Source organism: Numenius arquata, chromosome 22, assembly GCF_964106895.1.
Source record: "Numenius arquata chromosome 22, bNumArq3.hap1.1, whole genome shotgun sequence".
In the NCBI taxonomy this organism is placed as follows: Eukaryota; Metazoa; Chordata; class Aves; order Charadriiformes; family Scolopacidae; genus Numenius; species Numenius arquata.
Window position 1 is genome coordinate 7,024,308 of NC_133597.1, and position 18,291 is coordinate 7,042,598.

Here is an 18,291-nt window from a genome sequence, read left to right on the forward strand (position 1 = left end):
AGATTATTTCTCTGCCATTGCCTTTTTGAAACAGGACAATTTCCAGTTAGCCCCAGGCATCAGTCTTGGGTAGAGAGTCAGGACTTTGGGTTTTCCCCCTGACTCTCTCTCTGCCTTGCTCTGGTGCCTGAACATCTCCAGGGGTCAGACAGCCCTGCTCTGAGTTATGAAAATAACAAAAGAATCCCAGTTTCAGGCCAAACTTTCAAGTTTGTTTGGAGATGAGGTGTGGTGGGACAGCAACATTTGCCTGGTTGCCTTCTGACTGCATCCTGGGCAGGTGAAGCATTCTTCTCCTGGCTGTGGCAAGCTAGAGCATCCCCATGCTGGCCAGGCACATCTCACATGCCTTTCCTTCTCACCAGGTAAACTGGGCGGCCAGGACTCCTTCGAGAGCATAGAGAGCTATGATAGCTGCGACCGGCTGACGCAGTCCTGGAGCAGCCAGTCCTCCTTCCAGAGCCTGCAGCGCGTCCCCTCCTATGACAGCTTTGACTCAGAGGACTACCCAGCCGCCCTGCCCAACCACAAGCCCAAGGGCACCTTCAAGGACTATGTTCGAGATCGGGCCGATATGAACAAGGACAAGCCTGTCATTCCTGCTGCTGCCCTTGCTGGCTACACAGGTAGGGTCACACTCCTCAGGAAACCGTCTCATCTTGGGTAGAGCCTCTCCAGTGGTGGAGGGCAGAGCCTCCAGGGTCTCTGGGTTGCCCAGTGTCTGCGTCACTGGCTCAGCAGTCTGTGAGTGAGGAGTTTTGGGGTGTCCTTGGGCTCAGCCACATGTACATGGGCACAGCTGAGTAGATGCAGCCCCCCAAGGCTGCATGTCCTTCAAGCATGGGTGCTCCAGACCTCATGGAGGGTGAAGAACCTGGCTGAGTGCAGAGCATTTGATGCCTTTCACTGAATTTCACTGAATTTTTAGAGTTGGAAGGGACCATAAAGATCATCTAGTCCAACTCCCCTGCCAAAGCAGGATTGAAGCAGCCTTGTGTTTTCATTTATGCCTGGATGCCTCCTGGTTGGGTGTGGTAGGAACTGGTGGCTGGTTTGTCTTGCTGAGAACACAAGGTAGTAGAGAGCCCTCGTTTCCCTCTCCAACACTTCTATTCAATGTGCTGGCCACTTGCTTGTGGTTTCCTACCTCGGGCAGGAGTGACTGCGTTTCCAGCATTGCTGTGTGTGATGTGAAATGATCTTCTGCCCTCTGGCAGGAAGGAAGAACTTGGTTTTGCTCTTTACCTTGGTGCGAGGCAGGGATGGGATGGTGCCAAAGCAGATCCAAACGTTTTCTCTTCCATGCACTGGGAAAGATGAGAAGGTGATAGGCCATGGAAACTGCCTTTTTATATGACAGCCCTCCAGCAATCTGGCATCTCCATGGAGAGAGATCCTGGTGGGATGGGGCTTCCAGCTAAAATTGAGATAATCCTTTCCAGTCCTTCTGTGCCATGTCTTTTCCCTGTGCTACAAGTCAAATTCACAGGGCAGCCTCCTGCCAGTTCCCCTTTCCCTCGTACATGCTGATCTCTTCTGCCCCAGCTGGTAGCAGCTGTGGCCCAGAGGAGCCAAGTGGTGGAAATAGTTTGTGCAGATAAAGATCATCAAAAGGTTCAGAGCAGATCCTGAGGTGCGACTGTCCCTGAAATCTCCTCCCACGCACGGCTCATCTTGGGGCTGATATCTAGTCTTTTTGTAAGGGGGGGGGAGAGATATAGAGGGGAGGAGAAGTGGAAAGATAATTTTAGGAGCTATGTGTAGAAAAGGAAGTGGTTTGTTGCTATAGCTTTAGTTAGAAAGAAAGCTCAGCTTTGGCTGCTGAATGAGCCTGTTTCAACCAAGTCTATGCAAAATAAAAGTGTGCTCTGCTATTCCTGAATGGTTTTCGGTGGGAGGATGTGGTGGGCAGAGACATGAGTGGTAGGAGGGGCTGTACCCCCAGACACCATCCTCCGCTGTGCCACGGAAGCTGATGTTCCTAAGAACAGAGACCAGTGAGCACAACCTGCAACTTCAATTCCTATTTTCTCCAGATAATGCCTGGAGATGTTAGGGGTAGAAGTGTTTTGGGTACCCAGTGTCTGGGCAGGACAGTTGGTTGCGTTTTAACAGCTGGGGAAACTGAGGCACAGAGGCACTGGCAAAACGAGGAGCTGTAATTTTCCAAGCTGGATGTTTCGCTCCACGTTTGCTCATGGAAAAGAGCCGCCCCCGTGGAGGGGCAGCGTTCCCAGCTCCCTCCATGAGCGAGGAGCTGGAGCCGGAGGCTGGACCCTGTCTTTTGCCAAGGAGTATTAGCACCCCAAAGAGTGTCCTTGGACTCCTGCCGCCAGGAAGGGGAGACTTTGGTTAATGCAATGCCAGAGCACACTTCCAAACGCTTTGCGCTGCATAACATTTTCCCTTGCCTCATTTCAAACCCCGTTTTGAGCTGGGAAGATAATCCCTTGGCCCAGCCGTTTCGGTGTGATCAATAAATCGGAGTGCCTTATTTTTTTCTTTCTTTTTTTTTCTTTTTTGCATTGCTTCACTTTAGAAACTTTAATGGGAAGAGGAAAATCAGAGGTTTCCAGAATCAGCAGTCACTCGGAAATCCTTGGGCCGGAGAGTTTGCTCCGAAGCCTGCTAAGCAATAATTCAATATTCAAACTGCCACAGCCTGCATTTACCATTGGAAAAAATCCTTGGACAGATGAACTTTGCAGGCATGTGACTCCAGAGATGTCCCCTGTCCCTTTTTAAAGCCTCCTGACCTGTCACCACCTTACGCTTTCCATGCAAAGGGAGCCCAGCACGGGTGCAAAGCGAAGGCAGGTTGCTGAGAAAGCAGGTCACAGCGAGAGCAAGTGAGAACATGTAGCGTTAGAAACCGAAGGAGAACTGGGCACTCTCAGAACTGCTTTGTATTAGTGTATTTCTGAAAAAAAAAAAGAGAAAAATCCAGGCTGGTCACTGAGAAGTGCTGGACCTGTCTCTTGGGGCAGCTGAGCGAGGAGCGTGGGGACTCTCAGGCAGAAGTCTTAGGTAATTTCTTTTTTTTTTTGCTTTGCTTTACATGACTTTTACTTTACTCGTGGGAGGAAGTGCTGTCTAACAGCTAGAGCAGAGGAACTTGAAGTCTGGGCTCCGTTTGCAGCTCTGGCAAGGAGGTGGAGCCTCCAAACAAGCCGAGCAGGGGATTACCAGCCCAGGGACCCCTGCTTTCCCTTTCTCACTCAGATGATGCTGCTAGCACAGGTCCAACACCAGCCACCAGCCAGTGGAGACCCAGCAGACATGCCACGGTGTGCATCTTTTAGGGCTGGAAGGGCGAAGCCTGGGAGATCACATCCTTCATCTCCAGAGCTCTCTGGGTTGACTTTAAGACCTTGACAATATTGTTCAGGTTTTGTTACCAGGGGCCTGTTTTGCCGGTGGCCCAGGGAGGTGGCACAGTGCTTTATCGCAGCCGCGGCAGATCTCTGATGGTATCTGCCCAAGGAGGCGCAGGCTTTGGTGAGAAGGTGCATTTTGGCGGAAGCTCCACTTGTGTTTGATGTGTTCTTCACCCAGCTCGCAAGCAGCTTTTCAAAGCTGCGTTATCTGCCCCCACATCTTGACCTAATTTAACAAGTTGCCATGGTTGCTCAGATAGAGGTTGATGCAATTTTCTTATCTTTTTTGAAGGAGAAATGTAACTGCTCAGGAGTTGGTGAACTTCAGTTTCCATAGCTGCAGGGAGGGCCGGCTCTGGACACCTCTGGTTTTGGAGCCAGCTCTCTCAAAGCTTGGCCAACTTGAGTCTTACATTAAGCCAGATGGTGGGTTTTTTAGATGTGACCTAGGAGACAGAATGCATCTATAAAATTTAGGCAAGCGGTGTGTCAGGAGGCGTCTTCTCTGCAGGCAGATGTGCTAAACCCCACGGTGGTTTAGCCGAGCTCAGTTTAAGCTCCTCGTTGATGCAGCAGCGCAGTGTTTGGTGTGGGCGGGCAGCTCGTGCTCGGTGCATGCTGGCACGTGGGCACAGATTCCTCCATATCTGAGCCAGGTTGGGCTAAATCGAGCTCAGCTTTGCCTCCGTGCCACCTCCAGCCCTGCCTGGCTGGATCCCACAGGCTGCAACCTCCGATGGACACTGTGGCCACCAGCATCCTTCATGAGACCTGACACCACATGGATAAGTGCGTGCGGGCTGGATAAGAGAAATGTGCAGCCCATGCAGAGGATTGCGTGGGTCTGACCAGACTGCTCTTTGGCCTTTCTGCCCTACATTCGTTTTTCCACTCTGCTGACCTACTTGTGCTGCTGTCCTCCTGGTGATTCAGGTCCAGCGGAGGTTCAGAGCCTCCCTCTGCCCCTGTGGTTGGCGATAGCCGCTCAGGACTGAATTTTTTTTGGCTTTTCTTGAGCGCCCCAAAGCACCTGCGTGGGTTTATAGCCAAGATGTGGTGTTGGTTTGCTTTGCGGTATGTAGGACCTCAGCATCGTCTGTGCAGGCCGGGGCTTTCCATCTCACGGTGGTGGCTGCAGTTGTCACACCATCAGAGCTGCGATGTGCCGAGCTGCTGCTCCATGTAGCCGAACAGAGCGATACCCCTCGTGTTCGAGAATTGAAGGGAGGAAGGAGGGATGAGGACAGTCAAGTGAGAGCACACCAAGCCTTGATCCCTCATCTGCCAGGGTGGCTTTGCGTTTCTGATGCTGTCCTTTCTTATGGACCTGGTTAGGAAGTTGCTGAGGCCTTTATAGACAATCTCAGCACCTAAGGAGTTAATGCCCCCTTCCCAGCTAATATCGCATATGACCTGAGTGTCTCACTTGGCGACAGATTGATGCTATCTTCATTATCACGCTGTCTTTAAAGAAGACAGAAAGTACTGCAGGAAATAGCCACCTCTGGCAGATGGTATCTCGCCCAAGCACCCAGGAGAGCTTCTACCCAAGGGTTTCGCCCAGGCCAGATCCGACCCTGACCCTTGCTATCAGCATTCACAGCACCATGTCAGTAGGGCCCAAATTTGCCTGCTAAACCCATCTGCCCTGTCCGAGTTGTCTGCGGTGCAGATCCTGAAGCCTTCGACAAGCCTCCATTTCTGAGCGATGCTTATCTGTGACACAGAAGTGAAAGCACCGCAGCTGCTGTTTTTGCAAGAAAGTCAAGTCGGTGCCAAAGAAAGTGTGTTCTCTTTGAAGAGAGCTGGTGTGCTCCTTCCCCTCACTTCTTATTGCCTCTGCTGCTGGCCTGAGGCTTCCACCAGCAAGCTCCTGGATGTGCTGTGGTCATCAGCATCCAAAAATCCACCAGCAGCTGCCTTTCCAGCCCAATGATCTGGCTGTCCTTGATGTCCAGACTCTGTGCAGAAGCTTTCCTGGAAAGATCAGCATCCTTCCTGCTTGTACGGGCTTCCGTAGCCACTTGTATCTTGGGTGAGGGGAATTTGGAGGTGCAGACAGCTGCCCCAGTGATCAGAAGCAGCACAACAGCACCCTGTGCGATGTAGGGGATGCTATTCACTCACTCCTTCTGAGTCATACCCTTTACCTGCCCTCAAAGGGTGACTTCAGGTGTGACCAGCCAGGGGCTCCTGCCCACCTTCTGCCCTCGATGCAGAGCTCGTGGGGGCTCAGTGGCCCTTTTTGCTTTGGCAAGGTGGGGAGCTGGAGGGTTGGGTCCGGGGCTGGTTCAGTGGCTCCTGCCCCACCTGCCAGACATGTGCAAATGACAGTGAAATCAGCCCCACGCGACGCTGCCCAACCGTGACGGCATTTCAGCTCTCACCGGGGCTGCTGCAGCCACTGCCACCGGCTTCTCAGCAGCAAAGCAGCCACTGTGGCTTAGTCCCTCCTTCGAGCAATGAGCCGGAGTGTTGCACAGCAGCTCTTGGCCTGCAGGACCACCTTCAGGAGGAGATGTGAACCTCACAACACCCTTATGCTTTGCCAGTTGCCTCGGGAGTGAGACCAGTCTCCCAGTATGTTCTCGAAACACAGGAGAAGCATCAGGAAAGCAGAACTGGCCCAGAGTGGCCCATCTGGTTGCTCTCCTCTCTATACGCATGGTCCAAAGCATGTGGTTCCCCAAGAAGAGTCCTTTCTGGGTCCTTCCCTGCTTTCTGGGTCCTTCCCCACTTTCTTCAAGCTGGCTCTTTGGAGATGCTTCCATCCGAGCTCCACCACTTCTCCTCCCACCCCACGCTTCACGGTGGCGTGACTACCTGCACCAGTCTGGGCAAGAGCTGGGGAGGAGGTGGTTGAGCTTGGTCTACCAAGGGAGCCATGGGCGCAAGCTCTGCCGTCCCCCAAAGTGGATGGGGAAATTGGGGGCTGTCGGTGCCACAGCGCCACTGAAGGGGGCTTGGGCAAGGTGGGCACATGAAGGAGGTGAAGGCTGTTTTGGAGACGTTGCTATGCCCAATTGTTTTGTTGGGTTGGAACCACAAACCACAGAGCGCAAAGCATAGGTGCGCCGCTCTTTTTTTTTTCAGTAGGGTTTTTATTTTCTTCTTTTTTCGCTGTTTGAAAGAAGGAAAACAAAGCAGAGGCCGTTGAGAGGGTGGGGGTGTGAAACCGTCGAGAGAGAGCGTGGGGATGACGTGTTTCGGGCTGTGCCTTCCTGGGTGCCTGTCTGCCCCAGCTGGGTGGTACCACCATCACCACGCCAGTGAAAGTGGCTGTTGTGCATATTTTATAGTTTCAAACCCCTCCAGAGCCACTGTTTAAGAAGGTGGTAGGGGACCTGTGATCCTGACCGAGGGAGGATGGCACAGGGGTGGCGTGACAGCAAACCCTTTGCTCTGGTGACACCCACGGGTGCCATCAGAGGACCAGTGCCGAGGAGGCACCACTCAGCCAGCAGTTCCCGCTGTAGCAGCCGGCTGTCATCCGGCTTAAGAGGCATATTTTCCCCCTGACGCGGGAGAATTCCTTCGGTGTGACTCTCCCCACTGAAGGACTCCGTTCAGTGCCACCGAGGCTGGACAGGGACCCCATTGTGGCCCCGTCTGGCCAGTGAGCCCCTCCGGCGGGGGCTATTCTTAGCAGCCTCCACGGGTGCCAGAGGTCGTGGTGGGGTGGGAGGACATCCCACCACCCTCTGAGTCCTCGCCTTGTCTTTTGGGGCGCGGGGGCTGCCCCCATTCCCCAGCCAGGGCCAAGTTTAGTCTAGGAAGCCCCTGGATGCATGTGGCGGGACCAGCGCCATAAAGGGTGGCTTGTGTCCCTCTACCCCATGCTTGGGGCTGAATCCAAAAAAAGGCTGCCAGAACACTCCAGTGGTGGTTGTTTTTGGAGATAACCAAGGTCGCGTGGTGGGGTACACCCACCGAGCCACGCCGGTGTGGCTCTGCGTGCTTGGACCATGAAGTGATGAGGACCAGGCGTCACAGTGGGGATTTCCAGCTCTGGCTGGGGACAAGCAGAAAGGTTGAAGTAGGAAGGGTGGAAAATGGGCACTGCTCCCAGCTCCTGTGGGGGTGGAGGTTTGGGGTGCAGAGACAAGCCCGACAGCTTCATGCTTGCCCTGATTTGGGGATGCGATATTGGGGGGATTGCTTCTGTGCGAGCCAGGGGTCCCCTTGAAATCACCTTGAAATCCTGTAGGCACTGGGAAAAGGAACTCCCTGCTCCTTGCTGGTCTGTAGAGCGGGCAAAAGCAGCTCATTTCTGAAGATGGCCCTCCCAGCACTAATTACAGCTGGACTGGCCCACCAGTTGATGCGTGGACCTCCAGCACTCCTGCCCTGCCATCTCCTCAGAGCTGTTTTCTGCACGCAGGCTTGGGCATGTGCCGGGGTTTGGTTCCTGCCACCTCGTGCATCGCCCACCTCGCTGACATTTCGGAGTGGTGCGGCAGCGGCACATCTGCAGGGCCTCTGCTGCCTTCCCCTCTGGCAGGGCGTGTGTTTATAGGAGCTGAGACATGCCTGCGAGCCCTGCAGTAAACACATTCTTCACATAATTGCTTGTCCAACACAGAGGAATTTGGGGTTTTACGCTTGTCCTGCAGGCAGCTCGGAATAGACCTTGGGAATCCCTGTTCCAAGGATGACACCGCTTCCTTCAAAATCCCAAAATACCCGGCAGAGCAGCACCCGGTGCAGTGGCAGGAGCTCTACCTCGCTTGCTGGAGAGAGGACGAGAAATTGCTGGGTTTCCCGACACCTCTCCATGCCAGCTGGCAGCCGAGCTTGGGGTTAGTGATGCTTGAACCTTGAAAGGCTCCTGCAAAGCCAGGGTGGCCCGGGGGTATTTTGAGGGCGGTTGCTCACGCAAGAACCTGGCGCCCATGTGGTGGGTTTCCATATGTCTTATTTTGGGGAAGGAATAAAAAAAATCCCTGTTCTTTGGTTGGGCAGGAGAGAAATCAATGTGAGGCGACAAACCCAGTCTTGCTTCAGTCTTGTCTCCTTGGACTGTTTCTCTGTCAACCGGATTTGGGCTGCTCTCTGTATGCGTTAGGGAATAGGTATAAAGTTGAATGGGCCAAGAGAAACTGGCCCCATGTGAATTCACCTGCAATTCCCTGTGGAGGACCTCAGGCAGCTGAAATAACCTTTTTCCCTGATGTTTCCTCTGTATTTCAAGCCTGCTGCTATAAATAGGTTGAAGCTTTCAGATGTGGTGCCATTTCAGGCCAGGATTTTGGCTCTTCCCTTTCGGATGAGAGGCGAAGGCATCATCTGAATTTCCTCCCTTGTTTTGGCATGGAGAACCCAACTCCATCCCTACCGGAGAGCGCAGTCGTGGAGTCGACGTCTTGGCAAGCTCCTGCCGAGGATGATGGGCTGGAGCCTTTCCCTGCTGAGTGTCGTCTTCCCATTTACAAGCAGAGAGATGCTGTGAGCTCCCTGCTTCGTCCCGCCCAGGGCTCTGAGATAACCCCCAGGGCTTGGCGAAGGATCCGGTGCCTGCAAAACCTTGGAGCGGTTCCTTAGGGATAACAGGAGGGAAACAGTTTGGGGAGGACTGGTCGGGGCACAGCGATTCCCCTGTCCCGGAGCCAGCTCTCTCATTTCCTCCTCCCCAGCAGCTTGTCTGCTTTTGAGTCATTTTAAACCTTGTGGAAAAGGGGGAACGGCTCTTTTCCCTCTGTGGGTGATCGATCCCTCAGCCACAGCTCTGACAGCCTTCATTGTCATTCGTGGAAAGAGGCTGTTCTCCATCCCTTTTTCTGAGTAAATAACTTTTTTCCCTGTTTGAAGCTTGTATACTCACGGCTCTCAGAAGATGGGTTTACCCCAGTTTGCCATCCTCATCCAGCCTGTGCAATTCTTTTGGTGATAAATAATTTCCTTTTGGTGATAAATAATTTCCTCTAACCCCTGGCTGTGCTTAGGATTATTATTGTCATGCTTATTATTAGTGATATATTCTAAGCTGCGTTTAAAACATGGCAAAATCTCTCCCGAAACATGTTGCCCAGAGCTAAGTGCAGTATTTTTGGGTGCGGCCGCATTTGGAAGTTGCTCATCAAAGAGCTTGTGGCTTGAGGGCTTCTCCTCTACCTTTGATTGGGACACAAGCGCAGAGAAGAGATAAATATTTCGAAATCACTCCACGTACACCATGAATCCAGCCAAAACCAGGCTGTGGAGCCACAGGCAATGGGGTGCACTGGGTGCTGCAGTTTAGAGGTGTCAGGCTCAGGACCACGAGGCAACTTGATGTTGGCCAAAATTAGCACCCCAGGGAAAGATGGAGACTGTGGCATTTTAATGAGAAGCTGGATGTACGTGGCATGGGATGCTGCCACCTCATGCCTCTCCGGCTGGACTAGGGGAACCAGCAGCTGCACTGAGATTTGCTTATGGCTTTGAGAATCATAGAATTACAGAATTATAGGGGTTGGAAGGGACCTCTGGAGATCGTCTAGTCCAACCCCCTGATAAAGCTGGGTCACCCAGAGTAGGTCACACAGGAACACATGCAGGTGGGTTTGGAATATCTCCAGAGAAGGAGACCCCACACCCTCTCTGGGCAGCCTGTTCCAGGGCTCTGGCACCCTCACAGGAAAGAAGTTTTTCCTCGTGTTGAGATGGAATTTCCTGTGTCCCAGTTTGTGCCTGTTGCCCCTTGTCCTGTCACCGGGCACCACTGAGAAGAGCCTGATCCCATCCTCTTGCCACCCGCCCTTTAGCTATTGCTCAGCATCGATGAGGTCCCCTCTCAGTCTGCTCTTCTCCAGCTGAACAGCCCCAGGTCTCTCAGCCTTTCCTCAGCAGAGAGATGCTCCAGTCCCTCATCATCTTTGTAGCCTCAGCTGGATTCTTTCCAGCAGTTCCCTGTCCTTCTTGAACTGGGAGACCCAGAACTGGACCCAGTGCTCTAGATGTGGCCTCACCAGGGCAGAGCAGAGAGGGAGGGTGACCTCCCTCCACCTGCGGCCACGCTCCTTTTAATGCACCCCAAGACCATGCCAAGACCATGATGGGGAGATCCACCAGTCCTGAGCTGGTGAGATCTGCCTGTCGAGCCAGTCAGCCCCTGCCTTCCCCACGCTGGAGCTGGCGTAGCCCAGTCCTGCAGCAACATGCCCTGGAAAGAGGCCAAATAATTTTCATACCTGGGTCCCCCCCCCTTATCTCCATAAACAGCGACGGAGCAAAGAGTCAAGGTCGGGAAGCGGGAGTCTGCTGGAGTTCATGCGATGGCCAGGAGCTTTTTGGCACGGAGGAAACGGGGGTGCTCTTGTGCCAAGACAATGACTCCTTGCTGTTTGCATGCCAGAAAAATAATCCTATTTATGTAACTCGAAGTGAAGCATTCCAGTGCATGAATATTCAGCTTTTATTGCAAACGGGAAGCTCTTTTACCTGCAGGATTTAACTCTCAAGCTGTCATCCCAGCCCAGATCTTGCCCTGTGGCCTCTGGTCCTTTTTTTTGATAGTAGAAGGTTTTATTTTTTTTTCACTGAGCACCATTCGCATGTGATTATTTTTTTCCCCTCTGTTTTTCCTGGCATTAATGTCTCATATTTCCTTTGTCTTTCTAGGCAGTGGACCCATCCAACTGTGGCAATTCCTGCTGGAACTGCTCACTGACAAATCCTGTCAGTCCTTCATCAGCTGGACGGGTGATGGCTGGGAATTCAAGCTTTCCGACCCAGACGAGGTAGAGTGCCCTGGGATTAAGTGCACATCCCAAATTCCTCTAAAATATTGGCGTGGATAACTCTCCTCTCCTCCCTACAGGGCTGAGATTTGGGCAGTCACGTTGTTCTGCTCTTGGGTATGTGTAGGGGAAAACAAGGAATTAGAGCCCAGCTGAAAACTTGTTAAAAATTGGGCTGCAATAAAACCTAAGAACCAGTAATTTGTGCGCAGAGTCGGTGGGAAGTAGCTGAAACAGTGCAGAGAGAGACGTAGTGCCAAAAATCTGCTAATAGGATGTGTGCAGGTGAGAGAGGGGCTTCCCACTGATTTTGGGAATGGATGGGACATTCATTCCCTTCCCTGACTTATATATCCTCATATTGTCCTCTGCAATGTTCTACCATGGCATGGAGGTTGGTTTTCCCAATCTTTAATCCTTGTGACCCATCTGTATCCATCTTAAAGACGAGGGAAGTCCTCTTCCTTCCCTCGTGTCCAGCACCGATGCCTGCCCAACCAAGCCAGACTGATTTTCCCTTGTTCCCTTCCCTGACTTATATATCCTCATATTGTCCTCTGCAATGTTCTACTATTGCATGGAGGTTGGTTTTCCCGATCTTTAATCCTTGTGACCCATCTGTATCCATCTTAAAGACGAGGAATGTCCTCTCCCCTCTTTTCCTGCACTGCTGCCTGCCCAACCAAGCCAGACTGATTTTTCCTTCCCTTCCCTTCCCTGCCATGTGCATCCCTGCCTTGACTCTCCTCACCCTTCTCCCAGGTGGCCAGGCGATGGGGCAAGAGGAAAAACAAACCCAAGATGAACTACGAGAAGCTGAGCCGCGGCTTGCGCTACTACTATGACAAGAATATCATCCACAAGACGGCTGGGAAACGCTACGTCTACCGTTTCGTCTGCGACCTGCAGAGCCTGCTGGGCTACACGCCTGAGGAGCTCCACGCCATGCTGGACGTCAAGCCCGACGCCGATGAGTGAAGACGGGTGGGCCAGGGGGAAGGATCACCCCGTGTCGTTTCGGAGAGTCGATGGGACTTTTTGTGTTGGTTCTTTTTTTTTTTTAATTTTTGCTGTTATTTTTGTTGTTCATTATTTTTTATTTTGAAAAAGAGTAACTCAGATTTGATGCTTTGAGGATGTTGGGAGAGAGGGTGGCGGAAGAGGCAAACTTTTGGTTGAAACCTAAAAAGTTTGGTTCAAAAAAGGATGGGCTTTTTCTTTCCTGAAAGCTCCAAGACAGGCTTTTTTGGGGTGAAATTCTGAGTTTTAAGAAAGCCAGAAAAATGTAGCTCACTTAAAAAACAAACCAACCAACCCCTCCCCATCCCTTGCTGTTTGGAAAAAATATTATCAAATGGATCCCTTCGGTTTCTGTGTCATTCACACACCAACTGACAGTTCAGGAAATGACAGTGCTCCCGAGGATGGAGGATTTTAAACTTTTTTTGGGGGTGGGAAAACCAACATGGGTGAATATTCCTGCTTTGGGGAGGGGCAATATAGGAAAAAAAACAAGAACTCTTTGTCGTTCTTGTTACATCGCCTTTCTGTCGGTTGTCGGCTTTTCTACAAAAGACAGAATTTTTGCTTGGAGGGATCAAGACTTTTTTTTTAAAAAAAATTTGTTAAAGTTTTATTTTATTAAATTTTGTGCCAGTATTTTTTTTGTTTAAATAGTCTTAAGCTCTAAGATGGTCTCAGTATTGCAATATTGTGTGTGTTTGTTTCTGTTATGCCAGCAGAGAGTTTTATCAGTGAGGAAAAAGTGGAAAAAAAAAAAAAAAAAAAAGGCAAATTAGTTTATGTAGACCCCACTGGAGAAGTGTAGAGCTCCGGCTCGCCAGCTCCGAATCGTATGTGAAGGAAAATTGAACTCCAAACTGGCTCCTGGTGATGCTGGCTCCTGCTTCCAGCGCCACACGCTTTGCTCCGTCGTTTGCTGATAAAGCTTGTTGAAATTTCTGCTTTTTTTTTCTTTGTCCTTAAAAACGGGGGCTGTTTCGTGCACGAAACCTATCAAGATTTGCAGGGAAAATGTCTTTTTTTTTTACATTTTCCAAATCACTTTTTTTTGCTCAAGGAAAACTTCGGTGCTTTCAGAATATTTTTTTTATTTTTGGAGCGGAAAGGGGAGAATTTTCCCTGTTTTGAATGTGGTAAATGGAAAATATATAAGTTGATTTGGGGGGAAAAAATCAGGAAAAAATTGAAAAACCAAAGGGAAATGTTTTTTCCTTCCTGTTTCCACCAGCTCTATCTTTATTGCTGTGTGTCTTAAGCAGCCTGGGTGCGTGCAGAAAGGAAATTGTCCTTGCAAATGGGTTCTTTACTGCTCTTTGTAAGGCTGATCCTGCGAACCCGAACCCGGGCGGGGAGTGATTAACACAAAGCATATGACCAGGTCAAACAAGAGGTCTCCTGGGCTTGCCCGAGGGGGTCGTTCCCCGGGGGAGCCGCTCCATCTTTCCTCCAGCTCTTTTGCCTTCAGAGTGTTAAATCCTGCCACGCCGAGCGACTCCCGGGAGCAATTCCAGGGATGCTCGGGTGGGCTCGGTGTGAGTTAGAGGATGGGGCAGTGATTCCATATCCCCATCCGACCCCCGTGTGGATCCGGCTGCCGAAATGAGGGTCTTTGGCCCCTGAGAGCCACAGGGCACTGTGTTTTTTTAAAGACAGTATTACGCATTTGAACCAAAAGTACCTTCTTTTTGTGTTGTTTGTTTGTCTGTGTGTTTTAGGGAGTTGGTTCCTTACGGAGGCACTGTGAGATGGCAGTGGGGGCGAGGGGGGGACAAGCTCTCCAGAGAAGCTCGCTGGGCACTGCCTGCCCAATACAGGCTGATATAAGGGCTTGGCAGGACAGGGCTCTGGGTGCAAAGAGCCAAAATATCCAGGCACAGAAACCCCCTGCAGAGGGGCAGGATTGGATGGGGAGCTCGACCCTGGGGCAAGGTGACACTGGAGGTGCTGGGCTTTCCATTCTCCGGCACCTCTGTGGCCCCACTTGGTCATTTTGGGGTGAATCAGCCCCAAAACCGCTGCGTGTGTAAAAAAAAGGTGATGGTGGAGGGGAAATGAGTGAGCCCAGAGGGAGCTCCAGCCAAAGTGGGTGGAAGCTGGTGGTTTTGGTCAGGGAGATTGTGCTGTTGGCTCACAGGGACTGCGCATCATCCCACGAAGTGTATGGAAAGAAAAGGGGGAGATGGATGGAAAGGCAGGGAAATGAGATTGAAGGGAGGTGACAGGAGCATGCACCAGAGGAGGAGAGGGATGCTGCCAGCTGGGAGGTTGAACTTCAGCTTGTCTCCTTGGGCAGATGGGGAGAAAGCAGCTGGAGAGAGGAAAGGGTCACATGGATATCATGGATGAGGTCCCCCCATCGACAGGACACCAGGAGCAGAGCTGTACGGCAGAGCCAAGGCTCGCTGAGCCGGCTGGAGAGGGGAGTTGGGCAAGATGTTAAAGAGCAGTTAAAGAGCATCCCAACATGTCCTGGGTAGAGTTTGCAGCAGCCGGGTGGGCTTTTTTAAGGCATTCAGGGTTGCTGCCTTGCCTGCAGCTGCAGAGTGCTCTTCACTTACCCTTCAGGGCTTTGAAACCCCACCCTGACACCCTTGGAAAGGGTGCTGCCAGGACACCAGCCCCCCTGGCTCCTGCCCTGGGTACCATGTCGTGCCACGGGACACGGCTTCTGTTTTGCTTGGATGCTCCACTGCAGCCCAAGTGCCTTTTTCAAGCAGAAAACAGGGATAAAATTTCCCTCCTCTGGATGGAGACACGGGTTCGGGTACCAGCCCCATCCTTCTGCCAGGCTAAATTCCTCCCCCACTCCGCTGTGCTTATTTTTTCCAGGTTTCCAACCTGAACCCGTGTGTTCCCGGTGATTTTGGGAAGAGGGTCTAAAGGTTAGAAACGGCGAGTGGTGGAAAGTGGCTCTGGTTTCTGAAAGTAGCCCCCGGCTGGAGCTTCTCTGTGGTTTCTCCTGGCCGTTTGCCCTCCCAGCTCACAACCTGTGTGCAAGGGCAGGGGCAGAAGGGCCATGCAGTCCTAGGGACATCAGGTTCGTCATTTTCCATTTTCCTTTTACTTCTTATTCCCAGTCTAGAGACCATCCCGGAGAGGGCTGTGTGCTGTTTATACACTGGAAATTTGCAGATTTGTTTTTGTTTCTTTTTTTCTTTAATTTTTCTTTCTGCTTTTTAATTGCGTGTTGACTTCTGGCGAGGGATGTGCTGGAACCCAACCCCTTCTGTTTTTTGAGGCCGTGAAACTTTGGTTTAAACCCTCCCCCCCCGCCCTGCCACGTGCTGGACCAGAAGGATGGGTTTGAGAGGGGATGATGGAGATCTGCCGGGGATGGACTCGCTCTGTGCTGGGCTCTAGGTGAGGACGAGCTTCACCCTCAGCAGATACACATGGCTTTTGGAAATTGGGTAATTTTGTCTTGTTTTGGAATGTCTCAGGTGCTTTTGGTGATTTTTTGGGGCATATTTTCTGTGTCCTGCTCGTGATCTGCTGTTCTCCATGTGGGGGCATGTCCCCTTGGTCCCCCCAACAGAGCCTTGCAAGCAGCTTTATGGGGCCTTGGCAGTTGATATTTGGGACCTCAGAAAAGGGAAAAAAAACACAACCAGGTGAAAAACTCAAGCACTTTTTCTGCTGCCCGTCTCTCTCCATCCCCGTGTGTGGGGTGACCGTAACCAACAGACACTCGTGCAAGCGTAGATCCATTTTATTTTCACCAGACGTGATTGTTCAGGTGGAGAAATCCAAGATACTGTATGATTTAACCTTCTCGCGTCTTTCCAAACTGACACCTCCTCCAAAAAACCAGGTCCCTGCAGGCACCGATAAATTCAGATGCTGTGGGAAACGTCTCCGCCTTCTGACTCTTGCCCTTCCAGAGGGGTTTCTGCGATGTTTTAGGGCTTTAGGTTGCTTGTTCCGCATTAACGTCGCAAAATTTGGATGCCTTGGCGTGCTCTGCTCTCTGGTAGGGTCTATATAACATCCGTGAGCTGTTGTCTACATTCCAAAGAGGTTTAAATAAATGATAAATCTATGTATACATATATGTTATAATGGAATATCTCCAGGAATTAACTGCCTCAGTTAAAAAAAAAAAAAAAAAAAAAGTCTTTGTTTTATTTTGTTTTGTTTTTACACATGGGATTTTTTTTTAAGCTGATAAACATAGAAGAAGAAGAAAAAAAAAAGAGATTGTTATATTGTGCTGTTTGACTATTTTCCAACTTGTATTTTCATATAATTTATATTTTTTAAAAGTGGAAAAAAATTTTAAAAGCAAGATTAAAAAAAAAAGGAAAAAAGCAGGTGCTTTTTAAAAAAACTGAGCTGAGGTAGCTTAGAGATGTAGCGAAGTGTGTGTGTGTCCGTGTGTTGTGTTTTGTTTTGTTTCGTTTCATTTTGTTTTTTAAAGGATACAAAAAAAAAAGAAAAAAAAAGTCCCTCCTACATTGAATTCTTAAAGAAGGAGGGGATTGGTTTTGTTTTAATTGCTGATGCTGGCACATCATTTTGCTGGAGAGTTTTTTATATACTGTAGCCTTATTTCATATCGTATTTTAAACCATGTGAAATTAAAAGAGGAATAATTCATACCCCCCTGTGTCAGTGTGCTCATTGGTTGCCTTTACTCTTCAAATTTGGGGAGCAGAGTGGAAAAAACGATGCACAAACTTTGAAATCCCAGTGACTTTGATTTTTTTCTTTGGTTTATTGAATAAAATCATGTGGTTATAGGAAATCAGGGTCTGGCATCACAGCCTCTGGTCTTGGGGGCCAGAGAAGGAAGATGCTCACCCTGCTTTGGGAGCAGGACTCGTGGGTCATCCTTGGAGCCCGTCACCACTCAACATCGCTGTCCCGGAGGCAAGTCCAGGGTTTCAAAACCATCTTTCATCCTGAATCATAGCTGGCAGCTTGGGATATCTGTGGTTTACCACCCCAAATGACTTTTCCAGTGGTATTTTCTTCATCTGGCTCTTGTGTAAAAGGGGTAGCCCGCTCCCAAAGCCCCATGGCCACCAGCTCGCCCTCGCCGCAGTGTGAAGATGCTGCTGGGCATCTGCTTGCCTACTGGAGACCTCGGGTTGTGGGCCATCAAGAGGAGAAATCTGCCTCCGGGCTCCTAATAGATCAAATCAGGCCATTGCGCTTCAGGTCTTTGAAAAATACATATAGTTCTATACATTATTTTTTCCCCAGTGAGTTTTATGGTGGCTCTTGTCTTCATCAAGCCAGGAGGAAACCTGTGTTGAGCCTAATTAAACAGGCGTTTGATTGGAGCCTGTTAGCATGTAGGTCTGGAAGGGCTGCTGGACGAGGCCAGCATCTTAGAATAGAATCATAGAATCATCTAGGTTGGAAGGGACAACTCTGACAAAAAACCCCGTCACCAAACCATGTCCCCCAGCACCATGTCAACCTGTCTTTTGAACACCTCCAGGGATGATGCCTCAACCACTTCCCCGGGCAGCCCATTCCAATGCTTGATAACCCTTTCAGCGTAAAAATTCTTCCTAATATCCAACCTGAACCTCCCCTGGCGCAACTTGAGGCCGTTTCCCCTGGTCCTGTCGCCTGTGACTTGGGAGAAGAGGCGGGGTTCTTGGCGAGGTTCATGGTCCAGGAGGAGCTGGCGCTTATTCATGGGGCTGGTGAGTTTGCGTGGTGGGAAATTCCCAGCGGACGGTGTCACTGAGGCTGGTTTGCCTGAATCAGCGTGAAGGGGATCAGACACTGGGCGCGGAAAGGCACCCCTCAGATTTGCTGAATACCAAGAAGGGCGGAGGAGTCATCGGCGTAAAGAGGATGCAACAGATGAATCCAGGATAAGGAATATTTATAATAACTCCATTTATAGTAAGGCAGCTTGCAGCCAGGCAGGAAGCACGAAGTCCTGGGGAAAGAATGAGTCCTGAAGGACGAGGGGTGGAGAACCATGATGGTCCTCATTGCGTGGTGCCGTGACGCCTGCAGGACACCCCTGTGTTTCGAAAGCTCAGCGAATCCCCAAGTTTAATTACACCAGGGTCTGGCACCAGGCGAGACCCCAAAATGGGGACACCCTGGGGACACCGGCCAGGCGAGCACCCAGCTGGCTCCATCCTTGCCTCGGAGACAGGGAGCTCCAGGCAGGAGCGGAGCCCTCCTTTGCCGCCGGCCGAGCTGCT

The 18,291-nt window shown here is 50.9% G+C and overlaps 1 protein-coding gene across 5 annotated transcripts in view; it reads left to right on the plus strand.

Moving 5' to 3' along the window:
• Positions 1–16,709, plus strand: part of ETS1 (ETS proto-oncogene 1, transcription factor) — an 80,552-nt gene extending 63,843 nt beyond the window's left edge. For 4 of the 5 annotated variants that reach the window (XM_074162542.1, XM_074162543.1, XM_074162544.1 and 1 more), the window contains 3 exons: positions 366–626; positions 10,977–11,095; positions 11,858–16,709. In XM_074162542.1, the coding sequence (XP_074018643.1) occupies positions 366–626; positions 10,977–11,095; positions 11,858–12,073 (596 nt within the window). In that variant the 3' untranslated portion in view covers positions 12,074–16,709. The remainder of the gene's footprint in view (positions 1–365; positions 627–10,976; positions 11,096–11,857) is intronic. The other variant, XM_074162545.1, reaches the window with a different exon arrangement.
• The last annotated feature ends 1,582 nt before the right edge of the window (positions 16,710–18,291 follow it).